Raw genomic sequence first — 21,139 nt, 5'->3', positions numbered from 1 at the left:
GCCATCCCAGACTTTTACTTAAAGTTCAGTGATCCAGGCCAATTCATGTCACTAATTCCATGGAACATTTGGTCTTCTGCAGTATACTTAAAGTTTCCAATCCCTTTTTTTTTTTTTTTAAAGATTTTATTTATTTATTCATGAGAGACAGAGAGAGAGACAGAGGCAGAGGGAGAAGCAGGCTCCCCGCAGAGCAGGGAGCCCGATGCGGGACTCGATCCCAGGAACCTGGGATCATGACCTGAGCCGAAGGCAGACGCTTAACCGACTGAGCCACCCAGGCGTCCAAGTTTCCAATCCTTTTGATAACTCGTGACTATGTAACATACCATATTTTGCTTCTTGTGTTTCAATAGCATCACTACTCCATTGAGTTTTTATTTCTAGTCTATCCAGAACCTTTTTTTTATTTTTTAAAGATTTTATTTATTTATTTGAGTGAGAGAGAATGAGAGATAGCACGAGAGGGAAGAGGGTCAGAGGGAGAAGCAGACTCCCTGGTGAGTCGGGAGCCCGATGTGGGACTCGATCCCAGGACTCCAGGATCATGACCTGAGCCGAAGGCAGTCGCTTAACCAACTGAGCCACCCAGGCGCCCCTATCCAGAACCTTTTTAAAAAATAGCTGTGATAATGTAAATCATCCCAGGGTCTTTTTTTTTTTTTTTTTCCTCCTTAACTTACTAAACCACAGCTTTATTGCTTCTGCCCTTAGTTTTTCTTAAAAGTGATTTTGACAATGTGTAAGCTTAAATTTTGCCTTCATTATAACATATTATCCTCAATACACTTGTACATTTGTGACTTTTTTATTCTCCTGAGCTTCAAAGGAATAATTGTGTGTGTGTCTATTTTATGTTGTCTTACAGTTTCTCCAAGTAACTTCTACTTTTATTTTACTTTTATTTTTTTTGTCTTCTCTTCCTATAACAAACATCAACAGCAAAACAGAAGATTAAATAATTAACAAATATGTGATTTTTCTGTAGGGACAATATATTTCCCCTGAATACAATCACTAAAATTTTATGGGCATCTAAAATGGATTGCTGCTTTCTTTTGTTTTCACCATGGAGATTTTCATTATTATTTGTTTTGTCAACCTTAAAAGTAAACAGCCAATTATTCTACCAGCAAATGGTTTTTTTTCTGGAATAGCAGAGGAATTGCAGGACCTGCAAACTATGGCAAACCATAGGCAAGTCTGGAGATCAATGGAGAGGACTGTCACTTTACTGAGAAAAGAAGAAAGATGGGAGGGCTGCTTTGAATGAAGGAAAGTGAGAGTTCAGGGTGGTGATGGCTTCTCATTGGCTGAGTTGTTGTATTTTCCTATTTGCCGAGCTTGTTGCCTAACAGGGAGAACATTTTCCTTTCTCCTGCTGGGGTAGTAAAGTAAGCTTCTTCTAGTTGGGAATGCAAGGTATGTCTCTTCCTGTTGGGATCTGTCATTGGTTGAGGGCAGGGTGTGAGAGCTCCCCCTTTTGGTCTCCCCACTCCAACTTAAATGAAGTTTCCTTTATTCAATTTTACAGCTTATTTTAAGAAAATATGCTTCCCTTATTTTCACAGGTAAAAAGATGGCCTATCAGAAGGTCAATGCAGATCAAAGAGCACCAGGACACTCACAGTACTTAGACAATGATGACCTTCAAGCCACTGCCCTTGACTTAGAGTGGGACATGGAAAAGGAGCTGGAGGAGCCTGGTTTTGACCAGTTCCAACTAGATAGTGCTGAGAATCAGAACCTGGAGAATCCAGAGACTGCAGATCTCAATCTTGATTCCATTCAACCAGCAACTTCACCCAAAGGAAGGTTTCAGAGACTTCAAGAAGAGTCTGACTATGTTACCCGTTACACAAGATCTGTGCCAAAGAGCAACCCCTGCAACTTTTGCCGCCTTTTAAAAATACTTTGCACAGCCATCGTTTTATTTATTTTTGGGATTTTGATAGGCTATTATGCACTTAAAAAGTGTCCTTCAAATGCTACATCTTCAGCAATGCTTGATCTTCAGTTATACCAAGAGATTCTCCAGACAATCCAAGCAGAAGATATTAAGAAGTCTTTCAGGTAGGTGGAGAAGAAATGGATGTTGGTGGCATGCATTTCCTGGGAAAGATGTCTCACAGGGAGTATTGAGTTGGTGATTTTGCCATGGTTTAAGGTTAGTCCAGCAAGCTGAGCAACAAAACTTACCAACATACCCTTCACAGAGAGGGTGCACATTTCAGATTTATGATACTGTAATATGAATTTATGATGCTGTTTTATTAATTGATAATAAGAACCACAACTACTGTGGAGACTAAAAGATTCCAGGTACTGCATATTCTCCCTCTTGGGAAGCCCAGGTAGGCCAAATTGAGATGCAAAGACAGCTGGATATATGTGTCATAAAAACTAGGGCATTGGCCATATGATTGAAAATTTTAATGACAGCAGAATGAAATAAAACTCTTTTATGGGCTGAAGTAACTGTCTCTTATGGTTAGAAGCACTGATAGTATTTGGTTTCCTGCATCCTTGGGCTTCTCAGTGAGCACATTTTTATTGAAAAACATTGGGTTCCATATATCAGGCAGTTCTAAAAGTTCATTTGTCTCTCTAGGGTAAGTTTGCACATGACCTCTTTAGCCAGAATGTGTTGATTTTTAAGTTAAATGATAAGAAAATATTCTTTAACTGGCATTAATTCTGAGTTCTTGGGAGAAGTTTCACTATTGCCATATAAAGGGTTTGCTAGTTTACATTTTTAATGAAATGAAGAATTGGAATAGTAGCTTTCCCATGTATTTTCCATATGTGCCAAGAAAGGACAGTCCTAAGTGAATCATATATGTTGTTCATGGGTAGATGAGAGAGAGGGATACTACTTCCCCAGGATATTCTTCCTGGATTACACTGGCTCATTACTGCCAAGCTGTTGGCATATGTGCATTTTTAGGGATCTTCTAGTGAGCATACCCACTGAAAATGTATCATTGAATATGTGCTGAAATGTCATGTGTATTGTTGTTGTTGAGTTATTATTCTCTTCCTAAAGATCACGTCTGAATGACTAATGGCAATTTGTTTCCTACACCTTTCTGTGTCTGCTCTTCACTGTTGAATAAGCATGTAATATGCAGATAGTAAGACTTCCCATGATATTTCTCTATGTAAAATTGTTTATATAGTATTATAGTATGGTATTAATTGTTTAATAGAATTAATATGCCATTATCTTAACAATGAGTGATTGTAGCAGTCAGGATCTAACAGACAACAGAAAACTCTCTGAATATTTAAAGCAGAGGGCACTGAAAGGAGAGAAATTACTCCATCAAAGGTAAAATCTAAGAGGGCAGTTGGGACAGTGAGGCAACCCAAAGAAAAGAAGCCATTACTAAGCCTAGGCTGGAGAGACAAAGGGGGCTGGGGTAACTTGGTGGAAGCTGGAACTTTCTATATACACAAGTGCAGGGGGGTGGAGATGTAGCCGCAGCTACTGAAGGCAGAGAGAAAGTAAGAAGTACCACAGCTTCTCCTTTTCTCCTCTTCTGCAGTATCCTACTGGTTATCCCACTGGCTGACCCCAGCAGGGGTACTGCTGACTCAGAGCCTGGGAAACTCTTTCTGAAGGGTTCAGCTCCCTGGAGGAGGGGGAGGGGTCTCTATGCCTTTTGTGTACTAACTAGCCTATGTATTTATTTTCTTTCTCTGGCTTTCTTTGCCTTATTTTTTCCCCCAGCATTGTAGACAACTTTAAAAACAGATTTATGTCCTTTTTGCAAACAGGCAGCTGGTTCTAAAATTTTAAATGTATAATTAAATAAAAATATTCATTATTTTCCTCAGAATAGGAGTTGCATGACAGTAAGGAGTATATTCTCCTTTTAAAATTGAAAATCAACAAAATGTGTATTTCAAAGCTAGCTACAAAAATATAACCACTAGCAATTATATTGCCAGGCAGTATTCAGTGGTTGTCAATATTCACGACTCTACTCCATCAAATAGCCACATATTTTTCTTGAGATAAGAGATTTTTCTTTAATCAATATTTTGGTACAAATATGTTTACAGTTACTTTCTCCAAATAACATCTCCTCATCCAAAACAACCTTTTCCCTAATAGTCATGCTAATGACATGCCTTATTATGAGTTCCTGCATTTACTAAGACATCTTAGCATTAACTCTGTATGTCACAGGTTCTTTCCTATTGCTACTTTTCGTCAATTTGTATCAGTTTTGAGCTCATATTGGCCCACTGTTTTTTGTGCATCAGTTGCTCTCTCTCTTCTCTATTGATTTTCCATCTCTGCCCACGCTCTAAGACCATGTCAGTTCTTTCCAAACATCCAAAAATGGTACAATATAAAAGATATTCTTATAATAGATTAGATTGCAGATTCCATGAGGGAATGGACCAAATTTGCTCAGCCCTGCAACAGACTCCTGTTGTGTAGCAGACATTGAATAAGTATTTTTCTAAGGGAAGAAATGAATGCCTGAATAAGTGAGAAACAGATCTGTATTTAATTGATCAATTATATTATGTATTTTAAAAATCACTTGACTTACCATTTATATTTTTCATGTTATCATTATATTCAAAACATTATTAATACCTACTTATAATATATTATAAAATATATTTATGTTATATAATTATAGTTACTCAGAGGATATGCTGTTTTCTGATTTAAAAAAAAAATGACAACTCATGTCAAAACCAGATACTGTAAAAATGTTAAAGTACACTGTTGATGTCTCAGTTAAAGCTGAAGCTTGAAGACAATTGATACTGTGTTTCTCACTGGGACCAGCATGCAGAACTTGGGGGTGGGGAGGGTGGCATAATTCTCTGAGATGATCACCCAGTTTTAACCTATGAAAGGTTGGGAATGCTAAGAAATAGAGAAGTGGATAAAGAGGATTTTTTTTTTTTTTTTTTTTTTTTGAGAGAGCTGCTAGTGGTGTTCAGTCCCAATTTCTTCTCAAGGAGGAAGCTTCAAGTCCAGTGAAAAAAGGATGTCACTGAGACATCTAAGTGAAAAGATATAGACTGGTTAGTTGCTGATAAAAGTAGAAAAGAGAGGTTTTGGGTGGCCTATGGCAAAGTTTGCTTCTATGGACTCTATCCAGGCAGACGGATAAACAGACAGACAGAGAATATGAATATGAATGAATGGGAGGGAGAGGATCACTAGGATTGTACCCCTTCCCACCCCCCCACTTGCCATTCATATGTTGTGATCCTGATGGTCAACATGATGGTATTAGGAGATGGGGCCTCTGGGAGGTGTTTAGGTCATGAAGGTGTATCTCTCATAAATAAGACTGGTGGTCTTATAAAAGGAGGCTCCACAGAGCTCCCTAGTTCTTCTATCATGTGAGAACACAGTGAGGAGGTATTCTTTATGAACCAGGAAGAGGGATCTCACCAGCCATTGAATCTGCAGTGCTATGATTTTAGACTTCCCAGCCTCTAGAGCTATCAGAAATGTTTATAAGCCAACCAGTCTGTGGTATTTTGTTACGAAGCCCAAACGGACTGGGGGTCGGAGAGAGAAGAGATGTGGAAGGGAGGTGTCTTACCGATCTTTTCCAGTAAAGCTTCCTGGATGGCTAAAAAGAACTTATCAGATAGAGCTAGAAATATGGGGCTGTGGAAGGAGTAAGTATTGGAGCTGGAGGAGAATGTATTACCCATATCAAAAGAATGTTAGAAGTCCCAGGTGTGGGATGAATGGATCTCCAAAGAACCCACAAGGCAGACACAATAGGAAAATTTAGTTGACAACTCCAGCTAGATTCAGAAGGTACCATGCCAGTTCATGAGAGTATCTGTCAAGTGAGAACCTTTTGCTCCTGCTTTACCTATTCTCACTTGCTCCGTTTCAGCCACGAAGTTAGAGACACGCAAAGCAAAGAAGCTGACTGCCCTCCCTTCTTTGACTTTAGGGCTTCCAATTTAAAGATGGTCAAAAGTGGGAAAAAGTTCAAAGTTCTGACTATTAAATGACACTGAACATTTTAATTGCTCACTAGAGGAAGTCAAGTCACATAACAGTCACCAGGATTAATGGAGTTTTGTTTTTGTTTTGTTTTGTTTTAATCTAGGAATAGGAAAAAAACTAGTCCCAATGAATAAATGTAAATGGAAGAGAAGAAAAGTACTTTATGATTCCATTCCCTGAGTTAAAAGTTGTCTAATATAGAGGTTACACGTGGGCTATTTTTATGTTTAGTATTATAGAAAAGTACATATTTGAATGATTCATAGGGAATCACTGATAGACATATTGACTGTATATCCTAATTTAAGAACCTAATTGTCCCATAATAAAGCCCACATAATACACCACCTTAAGCCAAGTACTTGGTATGTTGGCCAAATAAAAGAAAACCAATCAGAAGTTTAGTTACACTTGATCCCATTTGTAGACATGGTCAAGATTAGCATAGGAATATGAAGACCACGTTAGTGCATGTGTAAATGTATGTGTGTGTGTATTAATCTTCTAATATGATTCTCTCAGTCACTTCTATGTGTAACTTTTGCTATTTGAAAAAATGCCTTCACTTTTTTACATTATTGGTTTATTTCTTCCACATATCTTCTGTGTAAGCCAACCGGGTATATTCAGATATATAGCAGATATATTCTGATGGGTCAGAATCAAAATAGGCCATTAAAAGTTGTTTTATTGTATGCTTTTGGTGCGTTGGAACAGTAACCACTTAGACAATGCAAGTTTATTGTAAGCATCAAAAGAGAAGGGTGGGCCCATACAATAATCTATGAATAGGAATTATTCACTTGATCAGGCCTTATTCATATAGAATCTGGATCCAGTTAGCTCCAGGGACCTCAATAGCCATACTCCTCTGATTTTCACTGAAGTGTTGAAACACCAAAGTGACTTAACTCCCTTTCCATCTGTACTACTTTTTGTCTGCCTTATTTTTTTTTCTTCTCCCAATACCAACTGCTATATCCCCCAGTATATGATTCTACCATTCCTATTCCCCAGAATGAAATATTATTTTGAGGGCCAGAGACATTTGTGACTCCGTGTCAAGTGTTTATCCCTGGTCTAATCAGCTTTGGCCAGTTGGGATGCTAGTCACCTTGTATAAAACGTGTTAACCTAGAGCTGTTGAGAGAACTCTTTAGCTTAGAAGAAGCTTCAGTGTGACAGGTATAATGTTGTATGTATATTATATAATGAAGTCACTGAGCCTTTCTCACATATTTATCACATATATTGTTGAGGGAATGACCTGTGTGTGTGTGTGTGTGTGTGTGTGTGTGTGTCTGTGTGTTAAAGATCATAAGCACATTGCTGAATAAAGTATGTTAAAAACTTCAAACTTTAGTTACCAAATATAATACTCTAATAATAAGATATTTGAAATGGATGAACTAATGAGGTTTAGTATATTTTTGAATGCAGGAATGTGTTGACTTTTGACAGCTATAGATACTGTGAAATGGTGAGAAAGAAAACATGTGCTGTATTTTAATTATGGCTAACATGGCATTTTTTGTTCTTTTTTAAATGGAAAGAACATTGTTGTTTTTCTTGCTTACAAGTAAAATATATAGAGAAAATTAGAATTAATAAAGTAAAAACCACCCATACTCCTATCATCCTCTTTCATCATTTTCTTTCTTTCTTTTCCAATCAATAACCAAAATTGTATTATAACACATCTGTTCCTTTGTTATCTGCTTTAGAATGTTTTTTTGCCTACAATATATTTAGAATCATTTTTCAAGCCAATAAGTATAGACTTAAATCATTATATGAAAATACTGCTGGTATTCCATTATATAGATGTCATGAATTTATTGAACCTGTTTCTTATAAATGGACATTTAGGTTGTCTCTACAAAGATTCTTGTACATACGTCTTTGCTACCTTAATTATTCTTTTCTGATAGATTCCTGGAAACAAATCACAGATTTAGGGAGTTTAAATTTGTTTAGTTATTTGCTTTGTCTTGCCAAATTGCTTTTCAGAGCTGCCAACCTTCCAGTCCTTTATTTGTTTTGATAGGCCAAAAATAATGTTGACAAACTTTTTATATCTTAATTGACCATTTGCATTTCTTTTTACATGTATGAATTACTTTTTAAAGAATTTCCCCATGGTTTTTACAGGTTCTTTCCATGGTCTTTACAAGTTGAGAAACTTAAAATATTATAATAGTAAAATAGTCTATTGCTTTATGTATGGTACCCCATCTTTCTGGATTTTATTTAGTAGACACATTTATTAACAAAATAAAATGAACAATAAGCTATCTGGGGCTTATCTATTTTTAAATGTCTGCATTATCTGGACAGGGGCAATATTTTTCATCACTGTCTGGCTTGGTACAAGCAATTAAGCATGAGTTAAGTTATGCTGTGAATGTTCTTTACAAACATAAGGAAAACACCATATTTTTTTTAGTTGGTAATGATCTCTTCAAATATAGGTAGGAAATATAAATTTTCTTCAGCTGTATCTTGATGAACAAGATCTAATCTGAAAACCTAGGTAGCATTCAGTATTATTTCATATACTTTATATTTTAGTAATTACTTGTTGATATACTAAATTGAAATGGATTCTCAAATCTATTTTTCTCTTTTTCTGAAATATACTTTTAAAAATCATCTACTGCTTTGCTGCTTCACCTCCTCCTCATTCCCCTTCTTTTTCTTCTTTCTCCTCTTCCTCCTCCTTCAATGCCTTTTGTCAACAATAGTATATTTAGTTAGTAATACATGTAACTTGAGTGGTACCTTTCATAGCACCAGTTAAACTTTGCCATCGACACTATTTGGTTATGTTACCTGGCCTTAATGACATTGAACTAAAGGACTGGTGAATTTGCTGCACACGTACTGCCACTTTCTGTGTTATGCCCCTTCTGTGTCTATGATAGTCATAACCCTCTTTTTCATTTTGCCCAGACCTTACCTCAGAGTGCTCAACCCAACACTCTTGGCAGCCTCTGTTAATTGATCAGAGGATTTGCCATTCTTGTTCTATGTTATCCCTATACTGGATCACATCACAAGAATTAGTTCATTTAAATTGTATGAATGAATTTCTCCTGAAGGGGGAAAGTTCATACTTTTATCAGGCCAGCTAACTGCAGCAAGAACCCTAGACTCATAGCTACCCTATACTTCCAAGGAGTCTAAAATCTTAGAACCCTACTTGTTAGCATCTACTATATTCTGATGATACCTTCTTATAATAAGTTGATCACCTGAAAGGAGAAAATCTCCGTTCAAGCTATCTAGAGATAAAATCTATAATTCTGTCTTCCACCTAAATCATTGTTCACCTGCCTTCACTTACCATCCCTTGATCTAAGATAGTAAACAGTAGTGCTGGTTCTCTGTCCCATTCTTTTAACCCAGACACTAGATTTGTTTACCTGTTATAATATTATTGTCTTTCCTGTGCTCACAGTGTGTCTTCATTTTGTCATCCTTCCCTTTCCGTATCTGTCACCCATGATTTCTTCCTTCTGTTTAAGAGCACTATAGTCCCTATGATTGATCTGGTTTCCTGTTCAACAAAGCTGACAACTACACATTCTCTTCAGTCTTAAATGAGGGAGGCAAGGTAGTCCTCACCTAAAGAAAAGCTGGCTGTGGAGTTCATGGAAGCCCGTGGACTGTTTATGGTTTTCAGAGCTTTAGAAAGACTCCTTTAAATCCCTGATTTTTCTTTCTTCTGATGCTACAGGACTCTCTCTTTTGCTAGTATGCTTTTGTACAAAGGCAAGGCTTGATGATGGTGATGCAGTCAGCAACTGTTTTCCCATAGTCTCCAGATGCACTTTCCAGCCATCTGTCTGTCCTCCTCTGTCGTGTATTATTTTTTTGGTCTCTGTCATTCCTACCCTTCGTATTTTTTTTGTTCCTCATCAATTTCAGTGTTAGAATGAAAACAGGAAGGTTGGGAGAAATGAAGAAGGCGATACAGCAACTGGCACTTTAATTGGTGAAAAACATGTAAATGTATAACAAAAGTGCACATAATTCAATTTATGCAAATGATAACAGAATGAATTTAACAGTAGTAGAGTGACAGTTCCTAAAGGAAGCAATTAGCTATTCTATCATTGATCTCTCTAGATAACAAATGTACATTGTCTTAAATTTAATCACAAAAAGAATACATAGTATAAGATTTGCTTAATTATGCATAGTATTTTATTGCTCTGGACTTTAGATAAAGGAACTGCTTCACTCAGAGTTTCTCAGTGTTATGCTGAATGACATTAATTCTTTTAACTGACTGGATGGACAGACCAATGAAAGCTATGCTCTTCTCACTCTTTAGGCATCTGACCAGAGCAAGACCAGCATGCCCCATAGGATGAATCAGGATTATTGACAGGGGCTTTTGTCTGCAGTGACCTTATCAATCCTGACCTGTTCAAATACTAGGCATCCTTTGAGGTCTGGCTCATGTTCTTTTCGATCTCCTACCAGTTGAGTTCTCTCTCTCTCCTTGTAACTTACAGAGTTTCTTTTTTTTTTTTTTTTCTTTTTGTTGGCATGAATCACTTTCTGCTCCCTGCACAGAGTCTGGCACAGTACTTGAGTCCCGGCATGCAAATACTCAGTAAATCTTTACTGTGGGAGAGAATGAACCCGGAATATCTAGACCTTCTTGATAAAGACTTCACTTGCATGTGGTTTCTTTTCTTTTCTTTTTTTTTCTTTCTTTTTTTTCTTTTTTTTAGAAAAAGTATGTATGTTTCTGGTTATTGATCTATATTATTGGAATTTGAAATTAGAATCGTATATGTGACTTTAGATATATAATGTAATGTGTATATATATTATGTATATATAATATATTATGGCATACATACACACACACAAATGACTTTGGTTTCTGAGTATATTTTATCTACACTCTTGGCAGCCTCTGTTAATTGATCAGAGGATTTGCCATTCTTGTTCTATGTTATCCCTATACTGGATCACATCACAAGAATTAGTTCATTTAAATTGTATGAATGAATTTCTCCTGAAGGGGGAAAGTTCATACTTTTATCAGGCCAGCTAACTGCAGCAAGAACCCTATACTTCCAAGGAAGTATCTACATTGTCATAGTCTGTGCTATTTTTTTTTTTATTTTGATGGTAGAGGATTTGCTTTTCCCTTATGTAAACATATGCTGAATATCTTCTATATTCCAGGCACTCTGCCAGTCACTCTACATTTTTAAATAATATTCTGTTTAATGTGGTGAACATTTTTTTGCTAGCAAGAAGTGAAAGTAAAAATTTCACAAAAAGGTAATTTCTGCGATCGCAGGTTTTATGGAGGAACAAAGTAGATCCCATCACAGGTCTTTTTATGCTCTGCCAGCAAGGGGTTGTCTTAGTCTAGGGCCAGTTCTGCTAGAAGGTTTGCTTTCTTCCTGCTTCCCTGCTGTCTTGCCCTCTCCGTCCTGCCTCCCTCCCCATCCCTTGCCCACTTTCCCTTCCAGGCACCATAAATTTTTTTTATTCTCAAAGTTACATACTAAGATTAGGTTACTCAACTTCCTAGTAAACACCTGTTCTTTTCTTAATCTTTTTTACTGAATCTGATATAAAACATCAAGACTGTGTTAAATTGTTAAGGATCAAGATGCAGATACTTTAGTTTTTCAAATTTGACTTTTGTTGCATTCTTAGTGGGAGGAATATATTTTACATAATGAAAGGACTCTTTTGCAGTGACTATGTTCTATGGTCAATGAAATATTTCCACTAAATATATCAAGGTCATTTGTGCTTACTGGCTACCTATCCTGAAAATGGCTTAACCTTAAGACTTGTCACAGCTTTCTTAAATCTTCCCTGCATTGACTATAATATGCTTTTTTATCCGTTCACTTCTTGATCTTATTCATTTCAAAAAAGAAACAGGATCAGTCAGATGTAGTACAAGGCAAAAACAAACGTTTTTCTCTGAGGATAAAGTATGTCAGTTTCCTGTGGATTCACTTGACTTCCCGACACTCTAGCGATAGAAAAGTTGGTAATGATCACATTCGGTAGAGTGAAGTATAAGTTAAACACAGAAAGGTTGGGAACTGATTACATACTTCTCTCTTTCATGTTCCTTTTTAATGTCAACGAAATCAAGATTCAAATGGCAGACATGGCCCTTTGAGATATGCAATTTGAAAATCTCAATCCGTGCTTTAGAAATTAAGCAAAATGCTCGAAAATTGTGGATAAAAGTATCAATCCTATAATCTCATCAGGGTGGTTACAGGGGAAATTTAAATGAAAATATATTGGAAAATAGATGATTTATGCATATTTACCAAATCAAAATAAGTACTTTATTACAGTCACTTAAAAATTTTTCAAATAGGTGTTTCCAGCTGATAGGAGAGAAAGTAACGTTGTCTAGTAATTCAAGTACCTAAAAATGGGTGATGAAAACTTCTTCCTCATTGCCTCTATCCTGGGAAACTATCACAGAATGGATAGATAAGTTTATTTTCCAAATTTTAGATGCTTATAACTACAGTGTAATTGTTAATTTTATGTGTCAACTTGGCTAGGCCACAGGGCATAGATGTTTGGTCAAATTATTCTAGATATTTCTGCAGAAGGTATTTTTTAATAAAGATTTTATTTATTTATTTGTCAGAGAGAAAAAGCACAAGCAGGGTGGGGCTGCAGGCAGAGGGAGAAGCAGGCTCCCCACTGAGCAAGGAGCCTGATGTGGGACTCGATCCCATGACCCTGGGATCATGACCTGAGCCAAAGGCAGATGCTTAACTGACTGAGCCACCCAAGTGTCCCTGCAGGAGGTATTTTTTAAAAATGAAATTAACATTTAAATCAGTAGACTGAGTAAGGCAGATTACCTTCATTATGGTAATTAACGGGTGAGTCTCATCCAATCAGTTGAAGCCCTTAATAGAAAAAGATTTAGGTCTCAGAAAGAGGAGGGAATTCTACTAGAAAATTGCCTTTGAACTTGAATTGCAGCTCTTCCCTGGGACTCCAGCCTTCTGGTCTGCCCCACAAATTTTGGATTTGTCAAGTTTCTACAGTTGTGTAAGCCAGTTCCTTAAAATAATCTCTCTCTCTCTCTCTCTCTCTCTGTATGTATGTATGTATGTATGTTGGTTTTCTTTCTCTGGAGAATCCTAAGTAATAGTACATACAGATTTAGGGAGCTTAAATAAACCAATACAATTTGGCTGGTTGTTTTTTTTTTTTTCCCATAGAATAATTTAGTCAGCCTTTAGGATTAAACTGAACAATATGGAAAGCTGTTACTGATATGAAAAAAAAATAGTGCCCATTATTATCCTTATTTCATTAATAAATTTCAGATCTTATTTTTTATGTAATACTATTAAACTTATGTAAGGATAAAAGTTGAAATTCTGTATGTATAACAGGTATTTCAAATATTTTATTAAAGATTTTAATTTTATTCAGTTGTGGCATCAAAAATGTAGTCAACTCCCCAAGCAAAAATGCACTTTCCAAATTTTATAAAGTGTCCTTATTATCTGGGGAAAACAAAAAAAGGCATTCAACTTCTCTTCCCTTTCATTATAACTGGAGCAAATATATTAAATTTTATATGCCTGATTTGGGAAATCAGTTTCTGTCTTCAATAACTGATTGTGTGTTATAGCTGGGTCCTTTACAAATGAAGTGCACTTATATTGCTTAAAAATTGCTTTCCTGTGCAACATGATGTAGTAATGAGTTAAATCCAAATGAGCCTTATATTCACAATGTCATAATATGTAACTCATCCCCTGTGGAACTTTTTTATTATAAGACAAGCTAATGTCTTCCACTCATGGCTCACTTCTCAGAAGGCTATGCAGCTTTCAGTATTAGAAATAAAGAAAGAAAACTATGATTTGAGATCAAATTACCTTTTTATAAACTTTCTAAGTCACAGAGAGCACCTTAACATGTCCTAAAGTATGCAAATCAAAATCTGAGAACAAGAAACAAAAGGAGTAGTTCCAATTCTATGGAGTACATTTCTATCTGTGAGAGAAAAATGAAACTGAACATTTTTCTTTGAACAGAACTGTGTGCAGGTGGTTTTTACCTTCAATAAAAATAAAATAAGTGTGGGCGTTTTCTATTTCTTCACTTGGTTTCATCATATTAACTATTCTGTAGGGAACAACTTGTACGATCAGCTTGTACCAATATTGTAGTTCAAGCTGCTACATAGATTCAAAAGCTCTAATTTATTAGCCTGATAATTTTTGTAATTCGATGAAACGTCAGATATTCCCTTATTACAGCTGCCTTACGTGTGTCTCGGTGGCATACTGGAATTTGACTATTTCAAAATGTATCTTACTATTTCATATAGGCAAAAAGCAGAGGGAGAAAAATGTTTATTTTAGTCCAGTGGGGCAGCCAAGATAAATTGTATCAGGTTTTCATAGGCTTCTACTTCTTGTGGTTTTACTGTGGTTTTTTTTTTTTTTTTCCTTGGCTGAGACCCTAGCAGATTTTTTCTGCATCTTGCTCTGTGAACCTTCACTGGATCTGAATCAGCTGCTGCTGGTGTAACACATGCTCCAGATAGAAGCCTTTCCTTCTTATTTTAAGTAGAGAAACTAAATTTCTATAAGATGGCTCTCTCCTGGTTTTAATTTTTTAAAAAAAAATTTTATTTATTTGACAGAGAGAGACACAGCGAGAGAGGGAACACAAGCAGCGGGAGTGGGAGAGGGAGAAGCAGGCTTCCCGCTGAGCAAGGAGCCCAATGCGGGGCTTGATCCCAGGACGCTGGGATCATGACCTGAGCTGAAGGTAGACGCTTAACGACTGAGCCACCCAGGCGCCCCTAATTTTTAAATTATATTTCAGTCAAATAATTAAAATCATACACAACGATAAGCACATTATCTGTATAGAAAATTATTAGGGAGTTAAGGGCAATATCAAAACTGTGCACTGTTACGTGGAAAGGAGACATCTCAACTTTCTAATTGAAGGGTTTGTATTGTTCTTCATCAAATTTATATTCCATTTTTAGGGATGCCCGGGGGGCTCAGTTGGTTAAGCATCTGCCTTTTGCTCAGGTCGTGATCCCAGGATAAGCGGGGAGCCTGCTTCTCTCTCTGCCCTGGCGCTCCCTCTGCTTGTGCTCTCTCTCTCTGACAAATAAATAAAATCTAAAATATATATATATTCCATGTTTAAAATACTACCTTAGCCTACAATCACAAGACTTATTCAAGGTGCCTTTTAACATGGTGCATTTATTCATACTCGTATTTATTAATTTAATGAATATGTATTCCGGGCCTACTGAGTGCTGAGCTGGAGACAAAGCAATGAACAAGACATGCAAGATACCTGCATTTATGGTGTTTATATTCCTATTGGAATGTCCAGATTGAAGCAATGGGAACATACTTGTATATGTAAAATATAGTGACACAAAACTACACATGTGTTAAGTTAGAAACAGAGGGAGGGAGGAAGAGAGGGAGAGAGAGAGAGATAGACTTTAACTTGCAATGGTCAGTTCAATTTCAAATGGACACTTAGTGGGTTCCGGGAGGATTGATTAATCGCTCTGTACCTCTAAGGCAGGCTGCCTAGGGAACTGCAGCCTTGCTCAGCTGCTTGGCAGACCCTGCCCCTCCTCCTTGCTCTGGGGACTGCCAGAGAGCTTTTCCCCCTACTAATTTCTGTGCTTTTTGCTGCGACCTTGGCAAACAACAACCAAAACAAACACACATATACACACACAGTGAGTACCAAACAAACAAAAACAAACCCACTTCTAAAGTGAGTTCAGCAGGAAGCAACAGGTGGGAGGGGATGGTGAGCTTTGACCATTCTTGAATTTCTATTCATTTGCAATATTCAACATGGATTTTAACTAGCAAGAAACCCTGTGCTTCATGGCTCCTGCTTTTTAAACTTATTGAAGATAGAATTACTTAAAGTTCTGCTTTTCTTCTCAAAATAGCCTCATTGCTGAAGATTGCCTCATATCTCCTAGTTTTTGTTGTTGTTATTGTTTTCATAAATTTCACATTACATATAGAACTGGTATGGTATAAATAGTAAGATAAAAATCTTTCGTATAGCTCAGTCTTATTCTGAAATAACCATTCTAAGGATGATATGTTAATCTTGGATTCTTGTGTTCTTAGTTCTTGTTTAAACAGTGGCAATCTTTTGAAAGAGTTGCAGTTTGCTAATTATATGCAATTATGGTCTGACACCCAGTGGTGCATGTTAACTTTTTAAGACTGCAGGCAATATCAGTGAGGAGAGTTGCTTTACAGATTTGAAAGTTAAACAAAAATATCCACATGGTGTGTGTGTGTGTGTGTGTGTGTGTGTGTGTGTGTGTGTTTACCGTCTTATAGTGTCATTTGATTCTGTCAATGGACAGGGACATAGAATTGGAAGGTGCTCTGCAGTAGTCTTTTTTCAGTTACACTTTTGGCAGGAAATGTGGAGAAGAAGTTGAGACCACAGGATTTCAGGAGGCTTAAGGCAGGGGTTCTAAGAAAGTAGTACCTGTGTGGCAATTACAATGGTAGAGAAGATAGTGATTGCTGCTGCTGATTCCAGAAATAACTTTTTTTTTCCCCTGTGCTGGGAATAGGGAAAAATTGAGTGACAGAAAATATTGATAATAAGCAATGCTATAATAATCTGTAAGCAGGGAAAAGAAATTGGGCATTGTGAGAAATGTCACTTAGAAAATAATTTGCTAATTGGCTGGAGGAAAAAAGCTGTGAAAATGACACAGGATGATTAAAAAATTAGGAAAGCTAGACAACAATTTGGGGTGAGAGAAATAAGATGACAATCAAAATGAATTAAATTTTCCTTCTGCCTGGTGATTTGAGAGAGGGCTTCTGGATTAGAAACCTGGGTTAGAAAGTAATCAATGAAGGCAATACTACTGTGAGAATCTAGTTTAGAAAATTCTTAGAAGGGAAGAAAAGGTGCTACAGCATAAGCTAATGGGAGAAGGAGTCAACCATAGAGCAGTGGAGAAATGGCTACTTAGCTGTTCAGATCTTAGAGGTCTTCTTCCCATATTTTGTGAGGGCTATGTACAAGCCCTGGGACAAAGGGGATGATTTGCTGGGTAATATTGATCCAGCCAGAGTCCAAGTCTTGGAAGGAAAGTAAGCACATGAAGAGGAATCCAGAGAAAGCTGCAAAACTTAGCAGAAAACCAAGCATACTCTAGGTCTCATTTGACCTTGCAAAGGTGCCCAGGACTTTCCAGAATCTATACCTAAACTGCACACTCAATGTTTGATAGAGGTCACACCGTAGTTTTCTGAGGATTAAACTATTTAATACAACTCTGTCATAGGAATATTTATGTCTGGTGCTTCTGAAATCCCCCCAAGTGCAGGGAAATAGGAATATGCCCCTAGAGCTATTGTTGACATTAGATACCAACTCAGGTGCTGTGCTAATGATCTAGGTATCACCCTACAATCCCTTGTAGGCAGCTACAAGAGTATATTTGGGAAAATATAATAAAGACTTGGTTTCCATCTGCTCCCAAATTAGTTCCACCCTGAAGCTATTCTCCCACCTCTGCTGTGGTCCACAGATAACTTTAGCACAGGTGACTTCCTACAACATTGGAAACTATTTCTTGTGATTCAGGCAGTTGGGGAAACATAAATTAGGGTCATTCCACACATATCATTATTACCTGCAGTGCCAATACTGCATTTCTCTAATGGGCACATCTTGGTTTTTTGAGGATTTGAAGCCAAGGGAATTTATATCACAGCAACTCAAACAACCTCGAAATGACTTGAAATCAGTGTGGTTGTGACCAAATCCCTGCTGCACTCTATGCTGCTGTATGATCACAAGCAATTCCTTAAACTTACGACAACACAGTTTCCTCATTTATAAAATGTAGGAAATAATAGTCTGATCTTCAAAAAGTACTTAGGATATAGCATGTAAGAAACAATATTATCTGTTATTTATTATTGTTGCTGTTGTTTTTGTTGGTAAAGGTCTTTAACCACCCCCCAGTGGCAATTTCTCATTGACCACCCTCCTTCATAGGCTGGTTTCTTGGAATGTGGCCCAGCCTAGGTCTTTTCCCTTTCTCCCCCCTCTCCTCTCAACTTTACCCTCTTCTTCCCCAAGTTCACGTTGCCATTTATTTTTTTCTGGTTATCTTCCAAGGCATGCCACTAGTCTCACTTTCCATATTCAAGTATTTTCCTAAACAGAGTTCTCTCTCTGAGAAATTTGATGTCAGCCAAAATAATACTTGTTTTTTGTGCCAAATGTACGATCATATCTATAAAGTAAACTTTTATTGTCCCTTGCAAATACATTTAAATATCTTAGGTCTCAACTCATACTGAGGAAGAATTCAACCTCCTTAGTGAAAGTTACACTCCTTTATTTTGACACAACAGCAGGAAGCAGATAAGAAACAGAAGTCCATTCTTCTTAAATCATATTGTAAATGCTTGCGAAGTAAGTTCGGAGAATTTCATGGAAGTCTTTGGGGCAAAGCTGATGGTTAGAAGCTCTGAAACCATGAGAAATCATCAAAAGGTTTTGGGTAGAAGAATTGCAAGACCAGATGTGCCTTCTGAGGAGATCAGTTTCTGAAGGATAGGTTAGAGACAGGGAGAGACTTAAAACAGGAAGGGCAGTGCAGAGATGGTGTGAAGTCACAGCTGTTTGTCAGGTGTGCAGTCAGTGAGGTATTTGCTGGTGGGGCATCAGTGGGCAGGTGTACACACTACGACAAAGGCTGAAACGAGGGGCATAATATACAAAAGTGATTTTGTATCCACTGCCCAATTTTGATTAAAATTCTCAGGCTTTGGGACGACAGCATGGGTATCAGTTCTTCTTGCCAAGAATCTGTTAATATCCGTGGAAAGTCTGAGATTTTCCTGAGCCACCAGACTCACGAGTTAGTCTGTCATAATTTCATGGACACTTGCAGAGAGCCCTGAATCAAAGATGGAAGGTAGTTTATTACAGTATGGCAAGCAGCATAAGCATCGTGTTTGCATGAATTCCTTGAGCCCCACTTCCCACAGGGTGATGAAAGGAAGGCCAGGTGACACCTGAACACGTCGTAGTCACATCACAGAAGAGGAACCTTGAACTTAGGGATCCTCAATCTTTTTTTTTTTTTTTTAAGATTCATTTATTTATTTATTTGAGAGAGAGAGAGAGAAGGGCAGAAGGAGAGGGAGAGAGAGTCTTCAGCAGATTCCGTGCTGAGTGCGGAGCCGACGCGGGGCTGGATCTCACAACGCTGAGATCATGACCTGAGCCGAAACCAAGAGTCGGTCGCTTCACTGACTGTGCCACCCAGGCACCCCAGGATCCTAAATCTTTTATTCTGGACAGTAATTATACCTACATACCTGCATGTTCTCAAGGGAGACAATATATTCATTTTTTTCTCCAAGTCTGTCAACAAACCTGACCTTTTCTGTGGAGGAGACACTCTCTGTATCTTCCAAGGCTGTGTGCTGTATGCATATCCTTGGAAAGATTGTTTTGAGCAAAGGCAGTCTCACGGGATGTGCAGAAACGTGAGAGGGCATCTCATGTAACGTCAAGTTTCATCTTTGGCTCCGATTTGTCAAACCTTAGTAAATTACTTAAATATATTAAATACCTGCTTCCCACGGTAGGTAGATAGGAGGAGCGGAGTTTACAGAGGAATACGGTATAATATCTGCTTTCAAAGAGCTTAAAGTCTTCTTGAGGGATAAAGAGAATAATATGTCCCAATTGTAGAAATCGACTATCATCATTGTAGTAATACAGACAGACAGAAGTGCCATCAGGAGAGAGAGAATTCTCATTAAAGGAAATTACATCACACGGGTGTGACAGGAGTGCTTTTCAACACTTGAATTTAGCTTTACAGCAAAAATAAACTCCAATAAGTCAAAACAAACCTGAGGAAAAACCCAGGAGTAGGAATACTAATAATTGGAAATAAGATTTTGACATAGAATATTCTCTTTAGTCTATGAGCTTACATATTATTAGGGCAAAGTGAAACTAACTGATTTATTTTTCATTGTCCTCAATACTTATTTAGTTTCTAAATGTATAGTAACCATATAAGTGTCACACCTTTACTTAGAGTTATTTCAGGCCTTGAAAAACTAGCCATGCTTTATGATATTCTGATGAGACATTACTAATCACCGAGTGGTAATTAAAAACAAGAAAGCAGAGTGTTAGAACTAAATAGGCATTCTAGGACGCACTCTAAATCCTAAACCCCTTAGCCATGGTTGGGTGTCACAGTAATGCAATAGAATTTAGAAATCCTTGGAATGAAAAATTATGTCTAAAATTTGAAAAGATTGAGATGTTATTCATTATGTAGTGTTTGTTTTGTGGGGCAGGAGAGCAATTTTGATATATAAGCAATGAGAAAATCTCTAAGGTAGTATGTCCTGGCTATAGTAATTCTTTGCAGCCCACTCAAATCAGGAAACTTTTCACAGTTGTGCTTTCTTTTTAACAGTTCATAGGTTTAACTGATCTGCGTCCCTTCCCAGGCTTTTATGGTAAACTAAAATGGATTTTTGAACCTCAAGCGTCTATAAATGTGATTTTAAATGAAAAATAAAGATGTTAAAATATCATTGACTAAATGTAAAATCTATTCTGTCAAATTACTTAGACTGTCATTATATCTGTTACATATCAGAATTACATTTTCAGAAAGAAATACCTATTTCTCCATTAGTTTTTAAAACGGACACTTAGTTCTAGATACAGAGTTTAAGCTCTTAACAGGAGCACTGGTGTCTGAGTCCTAGCAAACCAATAAACATATTGTGGGCTTTTTTGTTTCATTTTTTGTTTTTGTTTTTAGTGTTTGTAATCCATTTGTTGTGCTTGTGTTTTTGTTTAATCAAGCTCCATCATAAATGTCATAAAGGTTAAGTATAGTTTCTTGACATATTGGCACCAAAATCTCTTTAAGGCACGTGGTGATTAGCATATAAACTTGGCTTTATTTTTGTTTAAATAAAAGATACTAATAAGAAATTTTCACAAGTTATCCACAAAACTTTGAACATTTGCAAATAACAGATAACACACTTGTCCTAA

General features: G+C 37.1%; 1 protein-coding gene across 2 annotated transcripts in view; it reads left to right on the top strand.

Moving 5' to 3' along the window:
- NAALADL2 (N-acetylated alpha-linked acidic dipeptidase like 2) overlaps positions 1-21,139 on the top strand; it is a 1,303,067-nt gene that overhangs the window by 616,528 nt on the left and 665,400 nt on the right. For both annotated transcript variants that reach the window (XM_078069051.1, XM_078069053.1), the window contains one exon: positions 1,572-2,073. In XM_078069051.1, coding sequence (XP_077925177.1) covers positions 1,572-2,073 — 502 coding nt within the window. The remainder of the gene's footprint in view (positions 1-1,571; positions 2,074-21,139) is intronic.

This window comes from Halichoerus grypus, chromosome 1 (genome assembly GCF_964656455.1).
Source record: "Halichoerus grypus chromosome 1, mHalGry1.hap1.1, whole genome shotgun sequence".
Taxonomy (NCBI): Eukaryota; Metazoa; Chordata; class Mammalia; order Carnivora; family Phocidae; genus Halichoerus; species Halichoerus grypus.
The sequence above is the reverse complement of the archived record's forward strand: the minus strand, read 5'-3'. Positions and strand labels throughout refer to the sequence as shown.